General features: G+C 48.5%; 2 protein-coding genes across 27 annotated transcripts in view; both read right to left on the bottom strand.

Moving 5' to 3' along the window:
* Nucleotides 1-1,833: 1,833 nt before the first annotated feature.
* The window catches only part of LOC108151974 (ankyrin-3), a 68,158-nt gene continuing 57,198 nt past the window's right edge, over nt 1,834-12,793 (bottom strand). For 16 of the 26 annotated variants that reach the window (XM_033387923.1, XM_033387916.1, XM_033387920.1 and 13 more), the window contains 6 exons: nt 9,975-10,040; nt 9,125-9,586; nt 8,611-8,934; nt 2,937-8,079; nt 2,826-2,853; nt 1,834-2,757 (listed from right to left, as the gene is read on the bottom strand). In XM_033387923.1, coding sequence (XP_033243814.1) covers nt 3,032-8,079; nt 8,611-8,934; nt 9,125-9,586; nt 9,975-10,040 — 5,900 coding nt within the window. In that variant the 3' untranslated portion in view covers nt 1,834-2,757; nt 2,826-2,853; nt 2,937-3,031. The remainder of the gene's footprint in view (nt 2,758-2,825; nt 2,854-2,936; nt 8,080-8,610; nt 8,935-9,124; nt 9,587-9,974; nt 10,041-12,793) is intronic. The other 10 variants (XM_033387922.1, XM_033387935.1, XM_033387940.1 and 7 more) reach the window with 4 other exon arrangements.
* The window catches only part of LOC108151976, a 35,935-nt gene continuing 33,111 nt past the window's right edge, over nt 9,970-12,793 (bottom strand). Inside the window, exons 2-3 of the mRNA XM_017280941.2 lie at nt 10,417-12,770; nt 9,970-10,040 (exon numbers count right to left, since the gene is read on the bottom strand). Coding sequence (XP_017136430.1) covers nt 10,554-12,629 — 2,076 coding nt within the window. The 5' untranslated portion in view covers nt 12,630-12,770 and the 3' untranslated portion in view covers nt 9,970-10,040; nt 10,417-10,553. The remainder of the gene's footprint in view (nt 10,041-10,416; nt 12,771-12,793) is intronic.

Raw genomic sequence — 12,793 nt, 5'->3', positions numbered from 1 at the left:
ACAGTGTGATATCACAGGAGCTTGGATACAAAATTTGGTTGTTCTAGCTGTGATCATTGAAATCTAGGCACTCATCGGGACGAACGAAGAGACGGACAGGCAGACATGGCTCTATTGACTCAGCTATTTATGCTGATCAAGAATATATGTATATCCTTAATGGGGTCGGAAACGCATCCTTCTGGACGTTACACACATCCATTTTCACCACTTATTTTGAGTATTGGGTATATTATTATTGAATAATTATTATTTTTGGATCAAAACATTTATGATATAATTATTATTTTTGATTTTTATTGAATAATGATTATTTTTGATTTTTAATGAGTAATCATTATTTTAGATTCTGATTGTTTTATTATTATTTTTTATTTGTATTGTTTTCGCTTAAAATAAAACTGAAAAAATTGAATAAAAAAAAGAGGGCTAACGAAATTTTGAAATATACGTTTAATAGTGAGATCTAACAGGAGTGTGGATACCAAATTTGGTTACTCTAGCCTTAATAGTCTCTGAGATTTGTGGATGCCCCAGATTTTCGTCCTTTGCGGGGGCGCAAGGGGGTGTGTTGAAATTTTGAAGCTAACTTGTCAAGGTCCGATATCGCAGGAGTGTGGATACAAAATTTTGTTGCTATAGCTTTTATAGTCTCTGAGATCCGTGAACTCACATTTTGCAATAGGCAAAGCCGACCATAAAACCTGTGTGTTAGAGAAAGACAGAGCAAGAGAGAATGAAATTGTTTTCTTGATTCTGGACATAATAAATGTACGATCTGGTTCAGATTATGCACTCTAGAGGAAAAAGTCATCTTCTACGATTCTGCGTTTTTGGTTTTCTAGTATCTTTGAAATCGGGGATGCCACAGACTTTCGCCCTTTGTGGGGGCGGAAGTGGGCGGGGCAAAGTTTTGAAATATACTTGTAACAGTGACATATCACAGAAGTCCGGGTGTAAAATGTCGTTGCTCTAGTTCTTTTAGTCTTTGAGCACTAGGCGCTAATAGGGACGGACAGACGGACGGACGAACAGACAGACATGGCTCAATCGACTCGGCTATTGATGCTGATCAAGAATATGTGTACATTATGAGTTCGGAAACGGTTCCTTCTAAGTGTTACACACATCCACTTTCACCACAAATCTAATATACATACTCATTTTTTAGTATCGGGTATATAAAATGATTATTCCGATTCACATATGTATATTGAAGATAAAATCCTTATAAAACCGTTAGATAATGAGGGCGATATGCCGTGATACTCAAGATATCTCTTTTTTTCGAGTGTGCGTCTGCTTTTGCAGGAACAAGTCAGACTGAATGACACTACACAAGTCACCAATGTCAAAAACAGCTGGCCAGGCTCGGCGGCATCCCCGCGTAGCCTGTCAGCAAGGAGGATGCCAGCAACTATGTGAATGTGATGCCAAGGCACTAAAAGACAATGAATTTCCTCTCCTAAGCCATTGCCAAGAACGTGCTCTTCTCCCACCTAGACGAGAGCGGGCGCTCCTATATATTCGATGCCATATTCGCCGTCAGGTACATAGCCGGCGAGAACATTATGCATTATACATTATCCATCAAACATTTGATGGAGTCCCAATGAAGGATCAAGGATAAATTTGTCCCAGTTATAAAGTTTTCTTCACTATTTAGGGCCATGATGAAGTGGCTATGAACGCTCAGCCTGAAAATGGCATCAAGGACAATAACGTTAAACCACTATAGCTCCGCTTCTTCTTGGTGGGCAACGCCTCTCATGATATGGTGAATATTCCCGATCGAGATACTTTCCCATGATATTTTATAACAGCCAACAGCAATTTTTATTAAGCATTTTATTTGGTTATTCGTACGCGTGTGGTTTACAATACAATAATGTTCTTTTTTTAATATTTCTCGTATGTTTTTAACACAAATATTATTTTATTTATATCCCATTGCAGTGGTGATGCCAAAACGTTTAAATCCTTTCAATAAGTAGGTATTTTGACGAATACACGCAAGATGTGCATTACGAAAATTAGCGATACACGTCGTGGGCTGTTTTAAGTGGTAGCTTCAAGTGAATAATCTCCATATATTGTTCGTACATGTGATTTAAATTTGATCTATGTATGGTTTCTCAAATTGTATATTTAGGTATATTTCAATGTTAAAATATGCAAGCGTCAAAATTTGCTTGGTTCTTGTAAAAAAATGAGACTTTAAAAGCATTTCACTTTCCAGGCTTTGACTACTATTTGATTACGTCCCCGTTTACACATGCGCTTGTATAATTGCTTAAATTAAACTACAATAATAAGCGATTCATTTAATAATATCCTTCGTTCATATACATAGATACTCGTAATAACTACATCAAATTAAAAGCAAAGGTGTATTCCATTACGACGCTGTAGCACAAAGCATTCGCTTTTATTTAATTTTTAAGTATTAAAGCCAATAAGAAAATGCGTTAAACAGCTAGTGCCTGACATATTCATATTCATGTTCGCGATTTTATAGTTTTTATAAATATATAAAATATATATATTTGCATTTAAAAACTCGGGTATGCAGTTCAATATCATTAAAAATGTGTGTATAGATGGAAAATGTCAAATTGTCTAATTATTTATTCTGCTTTTCGATTTTCGGTCTTAAGTCTGTGATTTGAAATCGGTGATGTTCAGAGCTGGTGAAGATGCTACTGCTGCCCTTCCAGAGAGTAATTCATCGGTGTTTCCTCTAGACGTGCGCCTTGTCTGTAAGATCAGAAGGAGAAAAATGAAGTTTAATATATGGAATGCTGGTATGGGGCGGCGAGTATTACTTTTCTCTTTCATAGTTGAGCTCTGCTTCTATATCGAAGACCAAGTATAGGAAAAAATCAGAAGGAAATCAAAGAACATAAAGCCGCGAAGCCTGGCCTCGGGATGCTTACCTAGCCAAATATTCTATGTCTCTGTTCAAGCCCCATTTTCATATACGTCTAGGTATGTACGAGTATTCTCTCTCTCCCATCCTGCGCCACTGGCCTTACTGGCCTTGTTGCTGCTTCTTCACTTGGTCGCCCTCATCCTCGACCACCGTGGACTCGTCGTGCGACCAGAAACTAGCAGACATTTGCGACGACGACATGGCACCCACACCAGGGAACGAGTCCTCCATTAGCGTACTGGAGGCACAGCTCGTGATGCTTCCAGACATTTGCGAGTTGCCTGCGCTTGTCTGATACGTCGCCGTGGTGCCAGCAGAGCTGGTCGTCAGCTCCACGCAGAGATTGAGGGAGTCGATGGACACGTCCTTCGACATGCCGCTCTCATCCAGAGGCAGTTCCTGAACACCGCCGCCTACAGTCGTTGTGGTCGTTATCACCCGCGTTACGGTGTGCTCATGCCCATCAGCATCGGTGCTAGTAGTGGTAGTTGTGGTGGTGGTCGTCAGACCATCTCCCAGTGTGACTCCTCCGCCGCTGACAAACTTGGTCATGAGGTCGAGCTGCTCGTCACCGAACGACTCGATGCTCTCCTGGCGCGAGTGGCGCTTATCAATCTCCAGGGAATCAATGTCGGATCGCGTGGTGGCGTCCTTTGAGATGTCGAAGCTTTCAATGCTGCTGGTCATCATGTCGTGACTCTTGCTGATCTCCATACTATCGATGCTGTCCTTTTCGGAGTCCTGACTATCGATCTTAGACTTGTTCTCAAACTCAGTGCCGGTTAGGTCGGCCATCTTCACCGACGCGGATCCCTGCTTAGTGTCACCCTCCTCCAGCTCCAGCTTCTGCTTTAGCAGCGCTTCAATGTTTTCCGCTTGGCCGGAGGGCACCACTTCGGTGCGGGTAACTGTGCGGGTCACCTTGGTTACCACAACGTTGCCAGCGGCTCCTTTGTCGCTTCCATTCGATTTGTTCGACTCGTCGGATCGTGAGAGTAGTGCAGCCTCTTCCCTGGCCTTGATCTCAATGAGATGGGCTTCAATGCAGGCATTCTCCAGGCCCTCGAACTCCTTTAGACTGGATATAGACACATCGTCGCCGGGCGCAGTTCCACTTCCGCTGTGTCGGACCACGTAGCGACGTGTGAAGCTGCCGTTGCTCGAGTCCGTGGAGCCCTGGTGGGTTCGGTTGCGGTTCTCCAACGAAATGGCCTGCTCCAGGGACTCGAACTCCTGCAGACTGCTCATGGACACATCGTCGTGCTCGCCGCGGGAGTGGTACCGTCGCGCGGCCATCACATCGTATTCGGGTGTGCTCGAGAACGAGTCCTTAAAGCTGCTGATGCGACTACTGCCGACCTCGAACTCCCCATCTTCCTCCTTGATATCCTCCAACACGGCGCCAGTGAGGTCGTAGGGATATCGCAGCTGGTTGTCCGTCAACTGCATCTCCACCCACCGCTTGTTGGCTGCCGCCGTGTCGCTGGAGTCGCTCTCCTCCTGTTGATCGCTGCTGCTGCTGGCGCCCGTGGGCGGGCTCTCCTCGAACTCAAAGTTGAGATCATCCTTGTACAGCTGAGATCCCAGCTTGGGGTCGGCGGGGGCCGACTTGATGATGATCTTCTCAACGTCAGAGTCGTGTTTCTGCTCGTACTTGATAGGGGCTATCTTTATGCTCTTGCCGCCGAGATCCACTTCGTTGGCCTCCTTGGCCACCTCCTCAATGATGACGAACTCGTCCGATATGTCCGGCTGCTCGACCATTTCAAAGGAGTCTGGCGAATCGGGGGCTTTGCGATCATCGTACTCCGCACCGACTTCGGCACGCTTTAGCTCCTCCAGTTTCTGTCTGTACTGTTCCTGTACTCGCCTCTGGAAGTCCTGCTCCTTCTCTTCGGCCTTGGCCTTCTCGTACATAGAGGTATCGCTTGCCTTATGAAGCTCCTCCTCGGTGCGAACTTTGTACAGGGACTTCTCGGGGAAGTCGTCGGTCTCCTCTTCTAAAATTGGAGACTTTAACTCCTCCGTTACCATGATGTCGGGTATTTTAGAGTAGTCCTGCATATTCTGTGAGGGACGACGCTCCTCAATCATGGCGGCCTCGGCCTCCAACTCCTCGGTCGCGTCCTCCACTATTATCTCTGCCACCAGCTGGGACGGGGTAAACGGACGCTTCTCCAGCTCCGCACTGTGGTCCATCTCAGCAGCTGCCTGCTTCTTTTTCTTGCTCTTGCGCTCCTTGGGCGAGCGGAATTGGCGCGCATACTCTGACTCGTACGGATCTGTATCCGACTCACTCTCCGACTCCTTGCCCTCGCCCAGCAAGGCAACTTCCTTGTCCAGGTTCTTCAGGGCATCCCCGGAGATGCTCTCGTTGCGCTTGTGGCCGCGTCTCTTTGACTCTCCGCCGGGTGGCGTACTGGCATTCGAGTCCTGCGGAGATTGCTCTTTGCTTTCCATCTCCAGCATGAATGTGCCATCCTCCGGCACGGAGGCAGATGGCATTGGTTCATCGTGCCCATACTGGAAGCCCTCGATGCCAGTGAGTGACGACGAGCCTGCCGATCCGATAATGTCATCAAAGTTCTCAACAACGGTGTCAATGTTAGACGTACTGGAAATGCTGACCGAGAGAATGCTGCCTTCGTCCAGGCTTGATGCCAGCTTGGATTCGTCGATAGATCGCCTGGGGTCGCCGTGATACAGCAATATGTCCTCGGCCCTCTCGCTCTCCCGCGGACTATCGGCCTTGCTGTCCTCCATTGGATAGGCTAGGCCCCAGGTGCGTTCGGCCTCTTTGGGCTTGGGATACTCTTCGATTTGAATTGCCTCGACCGGCTGTTCATCCGCCTCTGTCTTGGGCTTGAAAATCATCTCCTGGGATCTCTTCATCAAGCTCTGCTGCTCGTTAGTCGGATACGAGGACCCTGGCAGTTCGACGCTCTCATCGCTGTCATCATCATCGGCCCGCAGGTCACGCAGGCGAGACATTTCCTCCGACTCAAAGGGATCTACCTCGGCTGAGGAGGCCACCAATGTCTCCGACAACTCAGAAACATCGATACTCGCCAGATTGGCTGAAGTCTCCGACTGCGAGTCGAAGCTGCGCATGCTCTCGTGGGAGCTAATGGTCTGACCACTGCTGCTGTTCAGAGTGCTGACTGCGCTCACGTACTCGGTTGCCTCGCGACAGGTGGAATCGCGAGCAGTCTGGTATTCGCTGGAGGTTCCGGTGCCAGTGGCGGTCAGTAGGATGTCCATGTCAGAGGATAGAGGTCGGCTCTGGGTTTTGTCGAAGCTCTTTTGGTAGCTCTCACTGGAGCTAGAATTGTCTACGTCGGGTATGGACCAGCGGTTGGTGGAGTCCGGCGATAACTCGGTCTTCAGCCGATGAACCACCACATCGACCGGCCTGATAGACTGGTCCGATGTCATCTCCTCAAAGGTGCTGGTGGTGATGGACTTGTCGGCAGCAATCTCCTCCGCAACCAAGCTGGCAGTGGTTAACTTTTCCGTGTAGTAGTCCTCCATGGAGCTGAAGTCCTCTGCTGTCTCCGTAGATATAAACCCAAGAGAGGCTTGCTCCTCTCTCGCCATATGCTCCTCCATCGAGCTTAGTTCTTCGGCGGTGCCGGTGGACACGAATCCCAGTGATCCATGATCATCACGCCTCTCCACTCGGCTGAACACGTCTTGAGCATAGTGCGCCATTGCTGCCTGCTTGTTCAGGGTCTCCCTGATTGTTGTATCGAATAGACCCTCGGGGGGCTGGGTGTTGTCCAATGTTGACGTTTGCATGTCTGGTATCCCGATAAAAGACGAAATATCTTCGCTCTCAGCACCGGTGGCAAAGGAGTGCGTCATTGTATCGAATTCGAAACCGGCTGGGGATTCTTCCATCAATTTTACGTCGCTTTTTAGATCACCCTTCGCCAAATCAGAAGAGTCCTGTGTTTCGCGAATGGCTTCACTGGCCGGTGATTCATCAACGATATCTTTTCCGGCGGTAGCTTGTGGTTGCTGTGGCGAGTGCACCACCTTCGGTTTGCCCGCATTGGGGATTTCCTTCTCCGATGTCTCCCATTCACTCTTCTCCAGCGGCAGTTCAAATCGGTCTGTGGAGGATATTGTATTCACTATTTCGGGAATTTCCTTGCCGGACTCATCGGGGTCTTCGCTGCTTGAAGGCGCTACCTCTATGATAGCCCGACCACTGGAGCCGGTGGACGTGGTTAGGCTCTCCTCCGTTGTCACCTTGGTGAGAATTGGCTCGCCAGCCTTCTCCTTGTCGGCATTCTCAAACTCCAAAATATCGTTTCTAGTCTCGGAGCCCTGTCTGACTATCTTGCTATCCACGGCCTCAGCATCATCACGCTTCATCGTCACGTACTCCTTAAAAATATCGTTGGCCTCGTCCGAGTCTACGGACACCTCCTTCATCAGCGAAATGTCCTTGGCGTCAATGCCTATATCCGTAGCGGCCTCTTCGTCCTGAGGTGTTGCACCCGCTGACTTCGTTGTGGTCTTGGTGATGACATTGCGACTTGATTCGCCTATATAAAAGCTGGTGGTCTTCTCGGCAGCCTCTGACTTCTCAGTGTCAGCATCATCCACTGATATCTCGCTCGTCGGCTCGAAGCTCTCCGTGTGATCCTCTGAGGCAGTGGTGGTAGCAGTTGTGGTTGTGACCACATCACGCAGCTGGGATCGGATCGACAGCTCCGTGGAGGGCTCGTCCGTCTTGGACAGGTCCTCCGTAAACTCGAAGCTGCGTAGGCTAATGCTATCGGACTGTTCGGCCAGGGCGGCCAGATTCTCAAACGGTTCCGTGTGCTTGATGGGGGCACGGGGTTTCGGAACTGGTGCAGCGGCATCAAAACTTATATCGATCGGTATGTCGGATTTCTGCACTTGGCTGGGAATAGTGGTGGTGGTGCTATCAGTGCCGGTGCCTTCGGAGACGGGGGAGCTGGCTTTAAGAACTCGTGGCTTTGGTGTGGGTGTGTCGTGGCTGGTGGCAGTAAATAAACTGGATTCTACCGCCGGCTCATCAGCTGTTTCTTTGTCTGTGGCGACTGTGGCTGCCACGACAGCCGACGGTGGTACGGGAGTGGTTTCACTTGAGATTGGTAAATCGCCGCCTGCTTCTACAAAACAATAGGTGTGAAAACAAAAGCAGTTTTAAAAGTGTTGTGAAAGTCGAGAACAAAAGATGAGAAAGAGTAAACACAATCATACGATTATAGAGGATAGAAATAGGAAACAGGAAACAGAACAGGGTGATTAACAGAGGTAAATGCATTCGAGGAGTACGATAAATATGTATATGTTGATTGGTTAGCATAAGATACGAGTAGATAGATTGATAGATAGATAGATAGGTTTATAGAGATGGGGGTAAAGATAGAGTGAGGATGATAGGTTCGACATGCATATTTCCATGAGTTAACATGAGTACAAACTAAAACAACAACTGAATAGGATAAATGCAATTAGAGCTCAACTTGAACAAAAAGTCATTATTGGCCGCCACTTGGACACCACTTCATACGCACACATAAGGGGTACATACATAGGTATGTCTCTATGCTCTGTACGAATCAGCAATGGCAATACGAGTACTATACAAAATACTATACAATATGAAAGCATAGGTTATTCGCATTTGCTTATGATACCTGCGGTCAGCTCTTGAATGTCATTGTCGGGTGTTATCTGGTTGTGGGCCATATCGGCCATTGTGTTGGTCGTGGGCGACACGCTGTCGTCCCAGCTGAGCTTGGAAAAGTCGCCCTGCAGGGCACTGATCTCGTCCTCGTGCACAGCCGACTCGAAGGCCTCGTCGAACTTCGCACTCACATCGTCCATGTCAGTGGATAGCTTCTCGATCTTTCGCTCGATGCGTCTCGTGCGCGTCTCCGATTCATCTTCGGTTCGATCTTGACTAGACACTACAGGTACTGGTACTGGTTCTGGTTCTGTAACTGGCATTGGTTCGGGTACTGGATGGTGACATGACACATGGCAACGGTAATGGGAGCAAACAATACGGGAGAACGGTTATAGCCAACGGACTAAGCAACACAATGGGTTATAGTTCGCCTAATGCCAGAAACGAGCCTATCTTCTAGTATTCTATCGTATGACTAGCGCAAAGCTCTAAGACTCTAGACGGGATAGTATGTATTTTACCTTTTGCCGTTGATGAAGTTGTGGCAGCAGCTTGGGAGTGCGACTGAGGCTGCGCTTGTTGCTGTTGGTATTGAGTGGTTACTGTGGTCGTGGTCGTGGCGGTTATGTTTTGGACATGCAAGGGTAAATGTATGTGCTCGTCGGTGAAGCTCATGTTATCATCGAATGACTTGCCCGACATGGACTCGATTGTGGGCGATTTGATGACATCAACGCCGTCAATGTCGTCGCATGTGATGGCATAGTTGTCACTCTCCGAGTTGTTTTCCTGCTTAACGAACTCGTGGCCATTGGCCTGGTGCTGGTGGCCAATGCCGTGACTCTCAATGATCTCAACGCTTTCTTCGAGCACGCTATCCACCAGGATAGTAGCTTCCTCGCGAATGCGTGCCACAAGATCTGCAACATCATCATCATTATCACCTCCACCTGCACCTCCACCACCACCAACTTTAACATCACCTGCAAGACAATTGCACAGATTCATTGGTAGATAGGTAGATAGATTGGACAGATAGAGATAGAGATACAGATCGAATGAGATCGGAAAAGCAAGCTGGGAAATCATGAAGCGCATGAGAAGCGAGTGGATACGATACGATGTTAAGTGCGGTTTAAGGTTAGCGTGGTGTGATAGCAGATGGAGATACGAGATGGCGGTGATTTGGTTGGTGAATCTTTAGCACTGAGTCGTGGCTGGTCAATTGGTTGTCTCAATGAGCTTTAATTGCATTTTGTAAACTAATAAGATTTAATTACTTAATGAAGCGTTATGGAATGTTTGCAAACAACACAAATACGAGTTTATTCGACATATATACTATACATGAAATAGTTTGGGAGGACTTACCGATTTTCTGTGAGCTCGTTTCGGTATCCAGAATGGATGTGTCGATTAATTTCTCCTGAAGGGTTTCTGGAACAGACAGGACAACGATTAGATACATTCAACGGGCTGTGTGGCAGGAAACACAAAAGTGACCTAAGGGCTACATTAATTTACGCTACAAACGAAATGATAATGGAATGATTTACACACAACTGATAAGGCAAGTTCATAAACAAAAAACGGATTCCAAAGAACGTTTCTGTTAGCACTAGGAAAAACAGTGTAAATGTTAGTTGAACGTTGATTAGTAGTTGTTAGTAACAGTAACAGTTAGTATGACACGGGGCACAGAGATTGGGGGCGAAGGATGGTGGCAATGCGAGTTGGGATTAGGCTTTTTGCTGCTTTGAGTGTGGCTATAAGTTTTTAACGAAAATGCTTGGTATTTGTTGGCTTTACTTACAAAATGCTTGAGTGTATGTGTTGGGTTTGTCAGTAGGACTTTCGTATCAATGAACACTTATGAACTATTGTTGAGATGCTTTTTAGCAACAGCTGGGACCGAATCGTTTCGGAGCAGACCAGGGCACGGAGAAGACACTAGTTGCCTCCTCTAGCGGCTGACTCGTCGGACTCAACATACTCAACGTCGGTATGGGCATCACGAATCATGCCTTTTATGTGCAGCTTCTCGGACTCGCTGTTGAACCTGCGGCCACTCTTCTCGTGCACCACGGTGTAGCTCTCATTCAGCATGTCGTTCAGCTCCTTGCTATCGCTGTTTGCCACGAGGATGACTGGAGGATCCTCAAGGGCATCCTCGGCATCCGAAGGCAGCTGAACGTCCTCGGTGTCGGTGTTCTGCTGGCTCACCACATCCTCCTTGAGCAGGCGCAAGTGGAGCGGCTGGAGCTTGCTCTTGTTGCACGCCCTCTCAGTTGTCGGTGGGGGCGGTGGTGGATCGGAACCATCAGAGATATCAGATACATCGTCGGTGGATATATCCTCGGCATCGGAGTTTTTCGAACCCTTGGCCTGGTGCTTCAGTTGGTCTACGCGCCTTACTCCAGGGGGCAGACCGCACTCACTCAGGTCCATGTCCTCGACATCGGTGATGCCCTCCTCCTTGGTCTTGGCCACATCCAGCAGTTTGTTCTTGCCTTTGCTCAGGGTGCGTGTCTTCAACTTCTTGCGACGATTCGTACCGGGCACAAATATCTCCTCCACATCGGTCACGGACTCGGCGTTAGAGTGGACCTCCAGGCGTTTGTTCTGCTGCTGTTTCATCAGCTCATTAGAAACGATGACCTCATTTTCGATCAGACCTGGCCCACCCACAGCAGCCTCTTCAGCGACTGAGTGACTCAGACTCCAATCTTCGGCGCACGAGTAGTCCTCGGAGTCGGTGTGGACGGTATCTTTCTGGTGGTTGTAGATGCCAAACTCGTAGTTGCTGTCCATGGGCATGACATTTGTGATCGTGTCTCCGTTCTTGTCCTCCTTCAGCTCCACGACCTCACGATGCGGCAACGGCAAAGCCTCGGGCGAGACTGCAATAACTTCAGGCACTGTGCTGGCCAGCGAAGTGTCCTCGCACCACATGTCCTCGATGTCGGTGAGACAGGTGCCATCATCGCCAGAAGCTAGGATGACGGCACGTGGTATGGGCTGCTCGTCGCCCTCCTCATTGTCAAAACTGTCCTCCGCCGCCGAGTCATCGATGCCCTCAACGTCGGTGAGCACCTCTTCGTTCCTAGTCGCCAGTTGCAGAAATTGCTTCTGCCCAGGCATGGGCAACGTGGACTTGGAGTTGCGACGCGGCTGTCCACTGACGCTGAAGAAGGCCACATCGATGGGATAGCTGCTTTCACTTACACTCTGACCTCCGGCTGCCCCTTGCTCCGAGTCCGACTCACTGCCCGAGCAGGCGATCTGGCAGACTTCTTCGTTGCCGCTATCAGAGACCTCAAGCACCTCGTCCTCGGACATGCCGCGAACACCGATGCCGGTGCAGTCGGACATGGCCGAGGCCAAGTCACTAATGTCGCTGATCACGGACACATCCTCGTACTCATCGGAGTCATCCTGGTTCTTTTCGCCATCGGCTATGTTAACGCGTCCCAAATCGCCCACGGCGTTGTCCAGGTCCACACAAACGGACTTCTCGCAGCCGTAGTCCACCTCGGAGTCGGTGTCGTAGTCTTCACAGTCGGTCAGATAGTCGGCCAGGCCATTGAGGTTTTGTGCTTGCACGAAGTCCCCGTCTTTTATTTCGCATCTCTCCTTGCCATCCTGGTCGAGGGCTTCCTGGTTCTGTAGGCCTTGCTGTAAGAACTCCCTCAGCGAAAGTTTTAGCTCTGGGTAGGCGACGCTCTTCTCTTCGTCCTCCGACTCGGTGTCATAGTCCTCCACATCGGTCACATCGTTGTCGAATGGGTTGGCCTTTTGCTGTTTTGGCTTAGGGTTTAGGGCATTTGCGGAGCCACGTCGGGAGCTGGGCTTTAGGACCTCTGCCTGACTGTCGAAATCCTCGACATCGGTTACGCCGCCAGCGCCATTCCGGCCATAGTCCATGTCATTGCTGTCTGAGTCACGGGATGACGATGATGATGATGCATCGGAGTGCGACGAGTGATGATCGGCAGTTACGGATATAGTTGGGAGTTTCTTTGACATTTTATTGGATTTAAGTTTGCGTTTAGGGGTAGGGTTTCGTTTTTTTCTTTTTTATCTATTTTTATTTATTTTTTTTGGGTGGGCTTATAGTGTTTTATGGCTTTGATTTGTTGGTTAGTTAGTTATTTGTTTTTGTGTTTGCTATTTGTGGAGAACAAGTTAAA

Source organism: Drosophila miranda, chromosome XR (assembly GCF_003369915.1).
Source record: "Drosophila miranda strain MSH22 chromosome XR, D.miranda_PacBio2.1, whole genome shotgun sequence".
Lineage (NCBI taxonomy): Eukaryota > Metazoa > Arthropoda > Insecta > Diptera > Drosophilidae > Drosophila > Drosophila miranda.
The sequence above is the reverse complement of the archived record's forward strand: the minus strand, read 5'-3'. Positions and strand labels throughout refer to the sequence as shown.